This window comes from Leiobunum rupestre, chromosome 6, assembly GCF_980474605.1.
Source record: "Leiobunum rupestre chromosome 6, qqLeiRupe1.1.hap1, whole genome shotgun sequence".
Taxonomy (NCBI): Eukaryota; Metazoa; Arthropoda; class Arachnida; order Opiliones; family Sclerosomatidae; genus Leiobunum; species Leiobunum rupestre.
In genome coordinates this window covers 42,299,636-42,315,678 of record NC_143389.1, presented here as the reverse complement: position 1 = coordinate 42,315,678, position 16,043 = coordinate 42,299,636, and the positions used below count along the sequence as shown (strand labels likewise).

General features: G+C 36.7%; 2 protein-coding genes across 4 annotated transcripts in view; one reads left to right on the top strand and one right to left on the bottom strand.

The window, feature by feature from the left end:
- LOC149941023 (phosphatidylserine synthase-like) overlaps positions 1 to 8,775 on the bottom strand; it is a 32,522-nt gene extending 23,747 nt beyond the window's left edge. Inside the window, exon 1 of the mRNA XM_090179406.1 lies at positions 8,771 to 8,775. Coding sequence (XP_090035532.1) covers positions 8,771 to 8,775 — 5 coding nt within the window. The remainder of the gene's footprint in view (positions 1 to 8,770) is intronic.
- A 1,835-nt stretch (positions 8,776 to 10,610) lies between these two features.
- Positions 10,611 to 15,701, top strand: Pez (protein tyrosine phosphatase non-receptor pez). Of its 3 annotated transcripts, none has more exons than XM_090177391.1 (16): positions 10,611 to 10,808; positions 11,061 to 11,254; positions 11,320 to 11,498; positions 11,572 to 11,669; positions 11,731 to 11,801; positions 11,862 to 12,020; positions 12,078 to 12,367; positions 12,436 to 12,512; positions 12,570 to 13,083; positions 13,151 to 13,363; positions 13,436 to 14,081; positions 14,145 to 14,400; positions 14,459 to 14,619; positions 14,680 to 14,839; positions 14,904 to 15,070; positions 15,215 to 15,701. In XM_090177391.1, exons 2-16 carry the CDS (start codon positions 11,081 to 11,083, stop codon positions 15,341 to 15,343), a joined length of 3,294 nt encoding a protein of 1,097 aa, XP_090033517.1. In that variant the 5' UTR covers positions 10,611 to 10,808; positions 11,061 to 11,080; the 3' UTR covers positions 15,344 to 15,701. The 3 variants fall into 3 exon arrangements, with proteins under 3 accessions (XP_090033517.1, XP_090033516.1, XP_090033515.1); XM_090177390.1 differs by having other exon boundaries at positions 10,611 to 10,996; positions 11,066 to 11,254; XM_090177389.1 differs by having other exon boundaries at positions 10,611 to 10,996.
- The last annotated feature ends 342 nt before the right edge of the window (positions 15,702 to 16,043 follow it).

Genomic DNA, 16,043 nt, shown 5'->3' with positions numbered 1-16,043 from the left:
GGTCTTCGTCCCAACGACCAATGGGAAATGTACGACGACTTGGCCAAAAAGAAGCTTCAGATACCACGATTGTTTGCCCTCATTTGATATATTTTTCATTTTAATTAAACTCTAATTAGAATTATTATTTTTGAATTTGCTTTATTTAAATTTTTAACTCAATAGTTAAATCATTTAAGTTAAAAAGATTAAAATGACAATTTTCGTTAAAAACAGGCTGACTTCTGACCAGTAACAATTCAACTTAAAATACCATTTTAAGAACTAAATATTTTTTCGATGTACATTTTTTAAATAAAGACTAGTATTTTCACATTACTGAAACCAAGATACATTTTTAGCGTATATATTACAAAGAATTTTGGAGAAATTATGTCTGACCATATTATTCATTTATTGTATTATTATTGTTTATTACGCCAATTACCCATTTCATTGACTCATTTGTCCGACTTTTTTGTCATTAGATATTTTCTTTTAAACTAACCATATAATCGTTTTAATGCGTAAATTTATTTTATTCTATTAATAACCAATTTCATTGACTAATTTATTCAAATTTTGAATTTTAAAATTTATTTTGTCTACAGACATTCTTTCAATGATAACTAACCATATATATATATATATATAGATATATATTAATGTATAGTTATAATTTATTACGTCAGGAATTCATATCTCGAAGTTCGAGGTATGAATTCCTGATTACGTCTATTAAACATTTCATTGATCGTTAAAACGTTAGGGGCGTAATTAAATTAGCTCGCTAGATCCAGCGATTTAAGGGGCCGGCGAACGTTTCTATAGGATTTAAGGCACTGTGGAAGCTAAAAATTTCGTAAGCCGTTCCCAATACCTATAATGTTGTGCTTAATCGTGTGTAAAGGGTGCGCTTGATTGACAACATTTTTAGCATTATCGTCGAAAGGTCAAACTTAAATTTAAAAAAATTAAGATTTTTGGTTAATTAGTATGGTGAGCAATATGGTGCGCAATAAGTACGTTCAAATGACACCACAGTTTGCGCGATTGGTAAATCGCTTAGAATTTAAGTTAATTCTTTAGAGATAATGGTGCGTAATGATTCGACTGTGGTGCATAATGGTGCGTAATAGGTGCGTTTGAATGGCACCATTTTCGATGCCTATGGTGAAAGGGGGAGCTGGTGTTAACCTAGCCCCACTTTTTTTATTCAAAAATTTGAAAGTCCAAAATTAAAAAATTAAGTTATTTCCTTAACTAGTATGGTGCGTAATGATTCGACTGTGGTGCATAATGGTGCGTAAGGGGTGCGTTTGTTTGGTTAACAAGGTTTTATGAAAAGTGGAAGTGGGGGGGCACGGATAAAGCTGGCCCCCACTTTAAAATCGTAATTTTTTTCCGAACCGAATGGGTGCGTAAAGGGGCATTGATGGTGCATAATTGTGCATTTTAATCAACTAGTTAATTTTTGTAAATGGCGTTAGGGGGGGGGCAACTTAACCGACCCTCAGGACTATGCTTAGACCTCGATTGCGAGCTCAGATCGTTTCGACGAAATTTCGGAAAAAGATGTGCGCCGTAAAACGAGCTGTGTGTCGCGGCTAGGAAAAAGCACAACTTTGCGGAAGTACCGTGAAGCTGTTAAATTTGATGGATGTGCCTAGGCTTATCGCTCTAGATTGTAGGATATTCAAAGTACTTATATTTTTAAAATTCTTTTAAATTTTCCAAAACTATTAAAGTGTATTTTCGTGTCTTATCAGTTGAACAAAATTGAAAAAAAACTTAATTTAATGATATTTTAAAACATTAAAGTTTATTAAAATGTATTTTTGTGTCTTATCAGTTGAAGAACATTGAAAAAACCTTAATTTAATGATGTATTAAAAAAATAAAGTTTATTAAAATTTATTTTTATGTCTTATCAGTTGAAGAACATTGAAAAAACAAGTTGGCAAGCCAAAATATACCTCTCCTCGGAAGAATTTCCCTAGTGGTATTAATTTCTCGAGACGTCCCTTAAAGATATCTCCGCAATTCAGAGTTATTTACTAAAAGCGTAATCCCGGTTCAATCCCGCCCGGTATAAAATTTTAATTTTAATTAAAATAATTGAGACGAAACAACCGAGTATAATTTATTCAGAATAATATAAAATTACAACAGCGAGTTAGACGTACTAAAACAATGCACAATTGAATTTAACCCTATTTACAGAACAAGTTTATCAGTTAAATATAATACGAAGCAAATTTTTATGAAAGAAATATCTACAGAGGGTTTTTGTATTTTTCTCGCTTACGACATACTTGCCGCATCTTTAACGCTCATTTTATTTCAACACTCACCCTTGAAAAAGTTACCGTAGAATAGCTATATTAGACATCTGGTAGTGGACGACTCCGTCGACTCGTAGACTTCCTGTTGACGTTGTGACACATACCGCATGAAAAAGACCAATACCGTCCAATTTCCAATATCATATAATGACTCGCACACCCAGGAAATCAATCACTGCATTAGGAATCGTAGATGTCCAAATATCCACACCAATAAACAATGTATTAACAAGAAGCGAAAAACTTACCATTCACAAAGCACAGAAAGCCACTTGACTGAACGACAGCTCGTATATCAATAAATGACCGTAGACGGAATAGTTAGGGCTCTTTATAAATAAAACAAACGAACCCAATTGATGAACTGCATTAAACATCTTAATCCGTCGAGAAAACGTTTAAAATAAATTACGAAGTAATGACGACCCAGTTAAAGGGAGTATAACCTTTATCGGAATTTAGGGGAAAAGGTTTTCCATTCCTCCTAGGCGCCTAAGATAAAAAATCACAAACACAAACACAAACACAAACACAACAGACTCAACAAACACAAACACAAACACAACAGACTCAACCGTCGTAACACCAACACAACAAACTCAACACCCACAACCGTCATATCACAAACTCAACATTCACACCCTACACATAAACATTACAATAACGAAATATCCAATCAAACTGAGTTAAAACTGTCGCGACGGTGAGCGTTAACGAAAAAAAAAACATCCAAACCAAACCCAACCGCAAATTAATCCGTTAACGCTAACCGTCGCACGGTGGTTTTGCCAACCCTTCGACTTCGTTCCCTAATTCCTAGCAACTGCGAACGCAGATATTTCTAGAAACTTCGTACGCAATGATTAACCTTTGCACGGAAAATGCGAACGCGTTCGCAGGACAGACACACAGACAGACACGGTGATTGTATAACCCCTCCTAAAAAGTTGTGTCCAGTGTGTCTTTTGTGCTTTTTAGTCATGAAAGAAATTTACCGTACAGGCCTAGTCGACGCAAAGTTGTGCTTTTTACCTCTCCGAGGGGACAAAGTCCCCTAGGAGGGGTTATACAACGACCGTGTCTGTCTGTGGGTGGGTCTGTGGGTGGGTCTGTGGGTGTGTCTGTCTGTCAGGACTGCGAACGCGTTCGCATTTTCGGTGCAAAGTGTAATCACTGCGTACGCAGTTTCTCAAAGGGTTGGCAAAACCACCGTGTGACGGTGAGCGTTAACGGATGCATTTGCGGTTTGGTTTGGATGGTGTTTTTTCGCTCACCGTCGTGACGGTTTGGTGTATTACGGTTTTTGTAATGTTTATGCGTAGGTTGTGAGTGTTGAATTTGTTGTGTTTGTGTTCTGATGGATGTGCATGTTGAGTCTGTTGTGTTTATATGGGCGTTTTCTCTCCAACTTCTTCTTAATGACTTTGGGACGGACCGAGTGCTGAGTGTAATGCTACCTCTCAACGTCCAATGGCAGCGTTTCCACCAGTTGTACACGGTATTCGTCTTAGTATCAATTTGCGATCGCATCGGGCGGGATTTGAACCCGAGACCTCCTGATAGACAGGCGGACGTTCTACCACAGAACCACCGACACTTGTTACGCCTTATTGAAAATTAGACCTTCAGCTTTATCGGAAGCGTATTTAATAGAGTACGAAATTTTGGTTTAATTGAAATAGAATTGAAATTGAAATTATTGCATCGAAGAAATTCTAATTTAGCGTTTCTCTATTGATTAAAAACAAATGCGCCACCCAGGTTTCGAACCCAGACCATTCGGCTTGGCAGTCGAGCGCTCTACCACAGAACCACCGATAGCTGCTTAGATTCACTGAAATTAAGACAGGCATCGTAAGCATAATAGGTAATAAAGTCTTTTTTTATTAATGAATTTATGAAGGCCTAATCTGGTATTTTTTAAAGGTTAAATCTTGTTTTAGCGCAGTCAGCCGAGATTAGAGGGTTAAAGGGTAGACCCTGTGGGTGGTCCACTTTCTTAACGACCTATATATAGTTCTGTTAATTCAAAGGAGATAATTTAACGTTAATTGCTTTAAAAGCTGGCGGTTAGTCAAGTGGCTCTCTGTGCTTTGTTGATGGTAAGGTTTTTGCTTCTTGTAAATACATTTGGTGTGGATATTTGGATATCTACGATTTCTAACGCAGTCAATGATTTCTTGGGTGTGCGAGTCATTATATGATATTGGAAATTGGACGGCATTGGTCTTTTTCATGTGGTATGCGTCACAACGTCAACAGGAAGTGAACGAGTCGTCCACTACCAGATATCTACGGTATCTTCATCAAGGGCGAGTGTTGAAATAAAATGAGCGTTAAAGATGCGGCAAGTATTTCGTAAGCGAGTAATTCCAAAAAGCCTCTGTAGATATTTCATTAAAATTTGCTTCGTATTATATTTAACTGATAAACTTGTTCTGTAAAAGGGTTTAATTCAATTGTGCATTGTTATAGTACGTCTAACTTACTGTTGTAACTACTTAACTTATGATATTCTGAATAAATTAAAATTGGTCGTTTCGTCTCAATTATTTTAATTATAATTAAAATTTTATACCGGGCGGGATAGAAATGGGTTAATATGTTTAACAAATAACTCTAAATTGCGGAGATATATCTTTAAAGGTTATCTCGAGAAATTAATACCACTAGGGACAATTCTTCCGAGGAGAGGTATATTTTGGCTTGCCAACTTGTTCCAAGCCGCGACACACAGCTCGTTTTACGGCGCACAACTTTTTCGGAATCACCGTCGATTTCAAAACGTTGTGAACGCGGTGTGTCCGGTGTTTCTTTGTGCTTTTTAGTCATAAAAGAAATGTTTTAATGTTTTAATGCATCATTAAATTAAGTTTTTTTTTCAATTTTCTTCAACTGATAAGACACAAAAATTCATTCTAATGAACTTTAATGTTTTAGTACATCATTAAATTACGAGGTTTTTTTCAATTTTTTTAGAGCGATAAGCCTAGGCGCCTCCGTCAAATTTAACAGCTTCACGGTACTTTTACGCAAAGTTGTGCTTTTTCCTAGCCGCGACACACAGCTCGTTTTACGGCGCACAACTTTTTCCGAAATTCCGTCGAAACGATCTGAGCTCGTAATCGAGGTCTAAGCATAGTCCTGAACCTTTACTTTAAAACCGCGGTGATGTTGCCGACATGTTGTGCAAAAATGTCTAAACGGGGAGGAAAATCGAAAGAGATAGAAACAAAAAGTTGTGAACGGTGTGTCTGGTGTGTTTATTGTGATTTTTAGCCTGGCAGTTTGGAGAAGGAAACGATGTGTCGTTGTGAATGGTGTTTTTTTTGTGCTGTTTAGTCAAGGCCGTGTAGCACCAAAAGTCCCAAATACACCGAAACTCTACCAATAGTTTACGATGAAGTGTATTTTACCCCTCCTCTGTAGTAGAGGCAATAGGTGTAAAAAACACGTCTGATTTGTAGTCTGCACCGACTAATTCGGCTGCTAGCGATAACTAAAACACAGAAGTGTTTCACGAATTTAATGATCAAAGACCAACTATATTAATTGTTTTCCAAAGACTGTTAATGGTTTTATTTACATTGAAAATAATAATTATTTTATCATTGGAGAGGGTAATACGGTTTGCTTAGTAGTTTTTCTGAATTATTGTTAAGGGGATAGTATTTCCAACTTAGATGGAGAAACCTATATTGTTCCGATTACCGCGATTGATATCAATGAATTACCCGTTGAGGTTTAAGGTTTTATTTTGGCCGTCAAAAGACATCCTTTTGAGTTCCTGCTTTCAATGGCCAAAATTTATCCATGAAACCAAAAGTAGCATAAGACCCAAAAGTGTGTCAGAACGGTATAGTTGTTAATGAGAGTTTGTGGCAAAGTAAAAAAGAGAAACGAAGAGGGGGTCGGAAAATACGTCATCAAAATCGAGTTACTCCAGCGCCGCCGAGTGAGGCGTTTTAGAACGTATGTCTACGGGCGAGTAAATCGAAGAGAGAAAATCGCGCCAGACTAAAGACTAAATGTAAAATTGCTAGTACTATTCCAACTAGTAGGTTATGTAGTCTATAGTGACTAGGTCTCAATAGAAAATTTAATAGGCGCGAAGGTACAGCTGACTCACTTTTGGGTCTTATGCTACTTTTGATGAAACTGATTCACCGAAACGGGTTGCTAAGCTTTCGAATACGCGAGGCTTAACATGAAAAAAGGTTTTAAACTCTTAACTTCTTAAGAGGTATAATTTTTAACTACATTTGCTTCGTAATTTAAAATAATCATACTAAAGTTGCGGGAAATTAGAAAAATTGTATCAATTATTTCATTTTCTTCCTCAAGTGATAAAGATCAGCTTAAAAATTCCATTAGCGTGTTAAGTTCCGCCATTTTGGTTTTAAAAATGGTCCCCAAAATTGTACTTTTACGAATTATTCGATTGAACATTTTAGGGTACACTCCATGGTACACTCTGATGACATCTTCGAAATTCAATTTACACCTTTTGCCCTATGCTGTATGCCCCGGATAAACGAATAATTTTCGCCTATTGACTCCCTAAAAATTGCAATCAAACAAGTGTTGAAGAGAAACATGCTTTAAATAAAACAATAACAACTGAAAACTTTTGACATAAACCAAAGTTTAAACTATGGGTTAAGACACCCTACCCTGTTAAATTCTTTGTATTTAGAAATAAATGTGTATTTTAGCTTGCCCAACTTGTCAATTTTTCAATTTGGGGTTTTCAGTGAAAAATTGGTCTTTTTTCACCGAACTAACGATTTTTGTACGTTTTCGATGACGCTCTACAACTTTCTCAATGGCAAATTTGATCTAACACCTAGTGGTGAAAAAATGGTATTTGGAAAATTGTTAAAATATTTTAAGAAAACAGTGCCCACCGGGATGAATAACGAACCATAAAAATTTCAATATTCTAGCGATTATAGTTTCTGATATAAATTAAATTTTCGAGCATAAAAAACACCATGTATAATAAAAAGGGGGTCTATTTATTTTCTTAGCCTACCTTCCCAAAAAACCTGGCGCCACCACTGTTTTAACGAGATTTATTGTTCGCACGGTGCCTATCTCGATCGATCTCTGTACAAAAGCCTTGATAACATAATTAAAATAAAACGGGTATGACACTACAACACCAATTGTAGGCGAATTCTTTTGGTATTTCAGAACAATTTCGAGTTCCTTAAAGGGAATATAACCTCTGATATTTCTGTCGCCCTCCGAGGGTTCCAATATTGTCCTCCCATGGCTTTTCACACCTGCGGCGCTGACAATCGCTGATTGTGAAGGGAATAAAGGAAATTGATGGGGTCTTCCATAAAGAACGCGTTGGAGGTTCTATTCCCTTTAATCGGGGACTAAATTTGTATTGTAAAATTTATCCGGACTTAGCCATAGAGTAAAAGTATGGAGGGATACTAGTAAAACAACCTAACGCTTCACCGTGATTGCAGCATGATAACAAAAAGAGGGCCGACATTGGGTCTTTTTTACTCGTGATGACGTCAACGCGAGCGCGGTGTCATCCTCACTATTAGTGGTCCGGGTCCCCACTCTCCGACTGGTATCGCGTACAGCACCACCATCGTTATTCAACTTTTAGGAGGTTAGATTCCGACAATATTGCTAGAGACGCTAATAAAGGATTATATTATGATTCCAGTAATATTAACGCATGTCCCACATGAAATCAGACTTTGGTATACCCTCACCTAGGCAACAGGACCACAGAAAGCGGGCTCGGGCCCCTGTAAAATTTAAGTTCCGGACCCCAAGAGAGCCGTTTCTACTGGAGATAGCAGAATTAGATTAGGAGAACTTACTACAGAGCCTGAAATTCTGAAAGCGCAAATGCCTTCCAAAAGCGTGGTGGGTAAGTTTGTTTCTCGTTGAAAATGCCACCCCCTTCACAAGGAGAGAAGATTCTCGAGGGACGCTGGGTAACGATACCGCCATCTAACGTGAACTAACGAAATGAAAATATCGTCTGATATATCGTACGTTTTACCATGGAGAAAGAGACAGGTTTTACGAGGTTTAGATATTAAGTGTTGTTAGACATGGAAGGGTGAGACTGCGATGACACCTATTTACCTAAGTAACTAATATATTTAAAAAAGATGTACGTTTATTTGTTCAATCAAGAACTGCGTTATTTAAAACATATGCTAATTCAATACTCTATACATTTTTTATTTATCTTTAATGGCAAAATTCCTAAATACAAATTTACTTACTTTATAATTTAATTCTACATGATGATAAAAATTGATCATCTTTGAATTATCACAAACTCGTGTCCCAACTACCACTGATTCGGTAAGGGTGAATTAACTCTTCGTTTTGATGTCAACTATCTAATTCTGGACTTTGGAGATAGCTATACTTTTTCAGAGAAAAACCCGGGAGAAGTATACCTCATTTGTTCAAACATGGGCCCCGGTAATTTTACTGGCTCCCCTCTCTCGTGTCGTGCCTGCTGGGCAAAGGGGGAGATTCATTTTATGATTTTGATGTGTCAATATGGACCTCTATAATAGTTGATAAATAGAAATAAATACATTTAAAACTATCAGAAATACATGAACCGAAATTATCAGCGTCCTATTCCTCTAACACGGGAGGCAAGTTCCCCGTTTTCTCCCACCTTAGTGGCCGCTACCTTCCCCTCCTCGATAAGAGAACCTACCCACCTCCGCGGCGAAGGTTTGAATACGCTACTTGGCGACGGCCGAGCGAAACTTTCTCGAAAAACAAATAAATATAATATGTTGCTGGGGAAAAATTACAAGTGCATCATGTGTCAGTGGAAGAAAGGCTGTCACTATTAGAAGAAACGTCCAAGGCAAGAATCGCTCAAACAAATATCATCGTAATCAGTTGTTATTAATTAATAAAGCCCAGTTAACGACTAATAAAAAGTAGACTAACTTGACTACGTTAAGAATTATAAACAATAAATATTTGTATTAATTTGTTAAAATAATTGTACTTGTTTTATTTGAAATATAAAACTGAATAGCAAATGGTCTGGTAAGAATAGTTAAAAAGGTTTTAATTTATCTACTTTTAGCTGTAGCTACCGCGTTCCACAGTTCCACTGACCTTTATCAAAAACAAAACACGGCTAAGCCTAGGTCTGCAGACCACGTTTCTCAAGATTTTCTTCGATGAAATAATTTCTCTTAGCCTCACTAGATGGCGGTCTAGTTACCCGTGGTGCATTCGAAATTTTCCCTGTAGTCGCGGGAGGCGGAAAATTAACAAGGCCTCCCTATTTAACCCTCCCCTGTCGCACGGGGAAATTTCCGCCCGAGAAAAATTTGTTCGCTGATAATTTCGGTTCATGTATTTCTGAAACTATGTTTGCGGGAAAAAACTTTATCATATAGGCTTCGAGCTTAGGAAATATAGTGCCATCTGCCTTAATATCCGTGAACTAAATATGTGTAGAAATAGCAGACGACTTTTGAATTAAAATGTTGTTCGGTTGGAACTTTCAGCTGTTGTGCAGAGATAATTTTGAACGAGCAGACAGCTTTCATATATTCAATTTAAAACTCGGTCGGTAGGCGGCGATACTTCTGAGCAAAATTTAAACTACGCAAAGTTCCTAGATTTTTGTTGTATGGTTTTAATGGGTATCGAAGCTCAGTGGTGTGGCCAAACTATGTAAAATACCTAAGGGGGGGGGGGGGTAGAGAAGGGTGTTCAATTTTAGTACAACCAAAGTTACACTCAAGGGGGGGTGTTGACGCGGAAACCCTCCCCTTGTTTACGCCACTGCCGAAGCTCAAATATAAGCCCAATGGCTTCTTGAGCAGTCCTTAACTAAATTAATAAATAACAGCTCATTATGAAAATAATTTAATAAAGTTTATTTATAACTTATAAAATAAATGTTTCAGTATATTTCTCGTGTAATAACGATAAAAGAGGAGCAATTTGTGGAAAGCAAATCTGACCATGGGTCAAATAATGATAAATCCAGGACTTGCCGGCGAAATTTGCCCCCAATTTGGTATTTACCCCTTTTCTACCCCCCTTCCGCAGCAGTCGCATCAAGACTCCTGTTTATTTTGTTGGACGACTGAGTTAAGGACAAAAGGTATGTCCTGTATTTATCATTATTTGGCCCATGATCTGACTTATGGGCTCCATTCGAATGCTTCCGTAATTCTAACCTAATAAAGTTGAACTGAAACAACCCTGGCACCACTTTTCCTTTCCCTTACTCTACCACTAGTGACTAGACGCAGGCTGTTGTGCAAATGACAGTGACTAAAGTCGCGAAAGGCCGAAAGCAAGGACGAGTCTGACGACTGGACGAGAGAAAATTTTTGCAAATTTTAGCAGAATGATTTTCTTGGGCGTTAAGGAGCCGAAAAACTGAGAATCACCCAACCGGTACATATCATTGGCACCGATTAGGAAATTTAGGATGATTTTAATGAGGTATTTTCCATGACGAAATACGTATAAAATGTCTGCCTATAAGCCTTTGCTGAGGAAGGACAATTTTGCTCTGAACTTTTAAAGTCATTTTGGTATTATTTTTAAATATTTAAAACTGGGTGGAATTCGAAGTTTTCTAACTAATTACAATTCAAAATGTCTTGCCTTATTTTCTCGCAATAAAAGTTGTAAGTTCACAATGTTTTTATCTTTCTGCTAGGTTGCGTTACTAATACATATTTTCTTTTCAAGCATAGAAAAATAGTATCGAAATGCCTTTTAAACTAAAGTTGAAAAAGAGTCGACAGTATAATGTGGCTTCCAAGAACGTTTTTGTTATTTCCGTTGAAATGTTAGATAACACTGTTGTAGAATGCACATTGTCTTCTCAGAGTTTGGGCAAAGAATGCCTTGGTAGCCTTTGTCAGCGATTGGGTCTTCAACAGGTAGTTTATTTATTTAAATTTAAAACATTTATTTTTATTTAACTCACGTAAAGCTGCTAATTTAGCCCGAATACTTTGGACTTAAGTATTTTTCTAAATATGGCTCTCTATGGTGGGTTGATCTTGAGAGACCTTTAAAGAAACAACTTGACCGCTACTCTCAAGAATCTTTAACACCAAGACTGCATTTGGGAGTCATGTATTTTGTGTCAGACGTTACTTTGTTACATGACGAAGTTACTAGGTCTATTTCCAACATTTGCATGTCATTTTCAAAGCTTTGGAATGTAGTAATTGATATTTTCTTATTTTTATAGAAACCATTATTTTCTACAATTAAAAACGGATTTTGTTGAAGGCCATTTAAAATGCACACCGGAACAAGCAGTTTTATTAGCAGGATACAGCTTGCAGGGTAATGTCTTTAAACCCTGATTTTTTCTAATATTTTCCACAATTAAATGAAAATGTTTTAGCTGAATTTTCTGACCATGACCCTGAACGCCACACAACTGAGTACCTGACAAATTTTGCAATTTTACCAAAAGTATGATTTTGAGATAATTTTCCTTTAGGGTATTGTGTAATGTTTCACCATCTTCAATAGTCATTAATAACTAGTAAAGAAGCAAGGGAGGCTTTATTGGAAAGGGTTATATTGTCCCATCGTAACCTTCAAGGGTTGACAACTTCATTGGCAGAGATTTATTACATCGCTGAATCTCAGAATTTGGAAGGCTATGGACAACAAATATTTAGCACAAAAGTAACTATATTTTCAGTTTGTTATTTACTTATCTGAAGTGTATTATCATTTGTTCAGGATCACGCTGGGGCAGTTTTATATATTGGCGCTTCCATGAATGGTATCTTCCTTAAACCAATGGGTAGTTCTTCCCAGCAACCAACCTTCTTCAGGTGGCAGGAAATAGTTAATTTAATTCACCATCGAAGGCATTTTGGGATAGAATGTCATCAGAGTGAGAAAACCGTGCAATGTCATCTTGAAGATATTGATGTTGCCAAATATGTTTGGAAAATGTGTGCTCAACAACATAGGTTTTATAGTGGACAGAGGACCACCCAGTTTCCCAAGAATACCATTGTTTACGGGTATAACATGTAATTATTCATGTATATTTGACTAACAATGTATATAATAAATTAATTTCGCAAATAAGCAATAATTCAACACTGTCCAGTCACTGTGCAAATGTTGAGAACTCTAATCAGATGTTAGCCAGTCAAGAATCGTTGGGTATTGTTGAAAAATTAAATAAATTTCAGTTCAGTTTATGATAATTTTCTCTTATAGACGAGTTGGGTGTTTACCATACAGAAGAACACAGAGAAAATGTAGCTAGACCTGAAGACGTGAGGATATCTCTTATTGACTCAAGACACCTCTCTGATCAGCACTTAAACACCAGTCAATCCCGCTTCAATGAACAGCAAAATCAATTGCTACGATTGAGCCAAGAGGCAAACCTCAATCAAACGTCCACTCACAACCTACCTCATCACCACAGTGTTCAGCATCATTCAAGTGCCACTCAGTTGCATTTACCCTCACAAATGAACAGGGAAGAGAATTACAACTTCCAACCTAACCCTCAAAACTTCCATTCATCTCAGGAATTAAATGGTCATCCGCGTATTGAAGATTTACCACAATCGGTTATCAGCAATAGTCAAATTAGTCTTCAAAATCTTCAACATGGAAGTATGGGGGATCTTGTTGTTCCTGACTATGGCAGAAGACTAACTCTACCATCATATCGACAAGCTCCAGACTACGAGACTGCTATCAGACAAAAATTCTTTCAAAGGTTTGTTCTGCAATTTTATGTAAATTTAAGCTCCAAAAAAATAATAACCCTTCGCGTGTTATTTTAGCTCTAGCGTTGGTGATATTTCTGTATCTAGTAGCTACGGTAGGAACTCTGCAGTTCTGACTGACAGTCAACCTAGTCTTGGGGGTGTCAAAAACCCGCAGCTTTACACTCATTACAGAAATTACGTAGATTTAAGTCACATTGAAAGCATGAATTCTATAACTGATGGGCATTTGCTTCAAAATACTAATGGTCTTCCTCAACATTATTCTAAGTACTCATACTTTTTATTTATCTGGCTTTTTGCATTTAATAATTTTGGATTAACTTTGGTTTTATTTTTTAGTTTATTGATGCCTCCGACACAAACGTACAGTACTCCAGAACTTCACACACAAGCTATGCAATCTGATCTCTCTACTGAACAGCTTCTGGCTAGTATTCAGATGAATGCCTACCATCAATGTAAATCACCACCCCCATACCCATTCAATGTTCAGAGACCCAGTGCCAGCACACCCGATTTGACGCGAAACAACAATTCTATCAATATCACGACTGCTACCCCCGATTTGGTCTCAAGAAGGCCTGTACCAGCACACTCAACCGATAACATTGTAAATCGTGTAGAACTGGCTTCATTACAAGCTATGAGCAGACAGAACTCTCATCCGAGTCCAGCTTATACCACTAACACTAATACACAGAAAGTGGGTTCCGAAAATCAACTGCCCGCCTCAAGCTCTCTAAATTTAATCCCTCGACCTCCTCCTCCTTACATACCTGTCAATGGTACCCAGCAACCCCAACAACAGCCTGTGAATTATAATAATTCGCGCCACGAAACCCGCAATTCTCAAAATCAATCAAATCCAAATGCTCCTCCCTCAATGGGGCCAATGTTGATAGCGGCTATGAATGGTCTAACTCTCTCTCCTCCTGATGTTGTTGGAATTCCCAGTGACAAGAGACCCTTATCAAGAGATTCCAGGGTAATAAATTGGTACTTATATTTGTTTGACCTACTTTTTAATAATTAAAATCGCCACTTTTAGATACAACTGCTAGAAGCTAGGTTAGCTGAAGGACAGTTCTTTCTGGAATTTGAACAAATCCCCAAGAGGAAACCAATGGCTTCATTTGATACTGCTTTGCTGCCTGAAAATAATGACAGAAATCGTTTTAGAGATGTTCTCCCTTATGAAGAAAATAGAGTTCATTTAACACCCACAAAAGATAATCGAACTGGTTATATCAATGCCTCGCATATTAGCGTCAGTGTGGGTAATAATCAACGTTTTTACATAGCAGGTAATTATAACTGATTTCGGTTTTTACCCATTACTTATTGTCAATATTTCCTTAAAAGCGCAAGGCCCTCTTCCAAATACGGTTCATAACTTTTGGCAAATGGTTTGGGAAAACCATGTTAGTCTTATCGTGATGCTTACTGAAACTCAGGAGCAAGGCAAAGATAAGTGTACCCCTTATTGGCCTCTCACTGATCATGCCAAAATTCAAGTTAATGAAGTAAGAAATACCTTTTTAATTTGTCGTTATAAACAAACATTTTGATTATTTTGGTTTTAGTTTCAAATTGTGAGGAGTTTTAGCGTATCTTCATCTACTTATGTTACTTGTTCATTGGTATTGAGCCACGGCCCTAGTCGAACACAACGCTCAGTTTGGCATATTCAGTACACTGATTGGCCTGACCATCGTTGTCCTCAAGACCTACAAGGCTTTCTTAGTGAGTTGTATCTGCATGTAAATTTCTTGGATTTTATTTACAAGAAATTTAATGCAAATTGTAGGTTTTATGGAAGAAATAGATGCAGTTAGACGTTTAGCTATGAACGAACAACCTCCAGGTAGAGGAAGAAATTCTCCTGTCCTAGTCCATTGCAGTGCTGGAGTTGGCCGGTCTGGAGTCACAATTTTATGTGACATAATGCTCTATTCTTTGGACCATGCAACGGAGGTAGGCTCTTGTTTTCTTTAAGGGGGCAGTCAACTGACAGTTCCATTCAGCTTAGATAAAGGAATTAAGTAACTTAAAATGAACTGTCAAGTAACTAATTTCAGAATATTTAGCAGCAGTTAATGTGTTGTATATTTATGGCAGACACTGGACATGGCCAAACTTTTGACACAATTACGCTATCAGCGCATGTTGACGATACAGACTTTGGCTCAATATAAGTTTGTCTACTCTGTTCTTATTCAATATTTGAAGAATTCGCGGCTAATTTAGGAAAAAACTAAGTCTTAGGTGTAGGGAATAGTTATTTTTAGACTAAGACTTAAAAAGGAAATGCTTCCGTCCATTATAATATTGTTAAATTATTTCATGAATGAGAGGGTGCTTGCGTAATACGAGGCAGCTATGATCTTAATAAATAGTATTTAAAGAGAGTTTTAATATTTTAAAAAATATAACTTTTATATTGGTTTTAAAAAAAAACTAGTTATTCCTCCAAGTATTGTTCTTTTATCACTTAGTTGGAACAAATTTTTTCCCCAATTTTTTGAACGGAAGGAATCTTTAAATTTCTGTCTGTATGTATTTAATACAAAAAATAATGCTTGTTGAATGCAGATCATCAAAATAAAACAATTTTAATGTTTTTATACAGAAATAAAGTGATTTTATTTTGTAGGAATAATGTTTTACCAAGTAAAAATTGAGGGTTTCCTTCACAAATTGGAAATTTTGTAGAATTAATTGTGCCTTTGATGTTAGAATATTCATTGTTTGAATAAGTGATAATCAGTTTTTAATTTTTGGGCCTTCCATTAGATTCTACTGACTCTTTGTTTCTGTTTTTTCTATAATTTTTGTCAATTTTCTTATCAGCATTTTTGGTCTGGATTGGGAATTTTTTGTAGCTGCAGTTTTGACATTTTTGCAAACCTTCTTGGGTACTTTTGTTTTTTTCTTTTTTTGTGGTGTA

Excerpts from the sequence above, each read along its gene's own strand:
- Pez (XM_090177391.1), top strand. The coding sequence starts at position 11,081 with ATGCCTTTTAAACTAAAGTTGAAAAAGAGTCGACAGTATAATGTGGCT. Across the intron at positions 12,368-12,435 it reads AAGAATACCATTGTTTACGG|CAATAATTCAACACTGTCCA; the intron begins GTATAACATGTA and ends TTCGCAAATAAG. Across the intron at positions 14,401-14,458 it reads TCAACGTTTTTACATAGCAG|CGCAAGGCCCTCTTCCAAAT; the intron begins GTAATTATAACT and ends TTTCCTTAAAAG.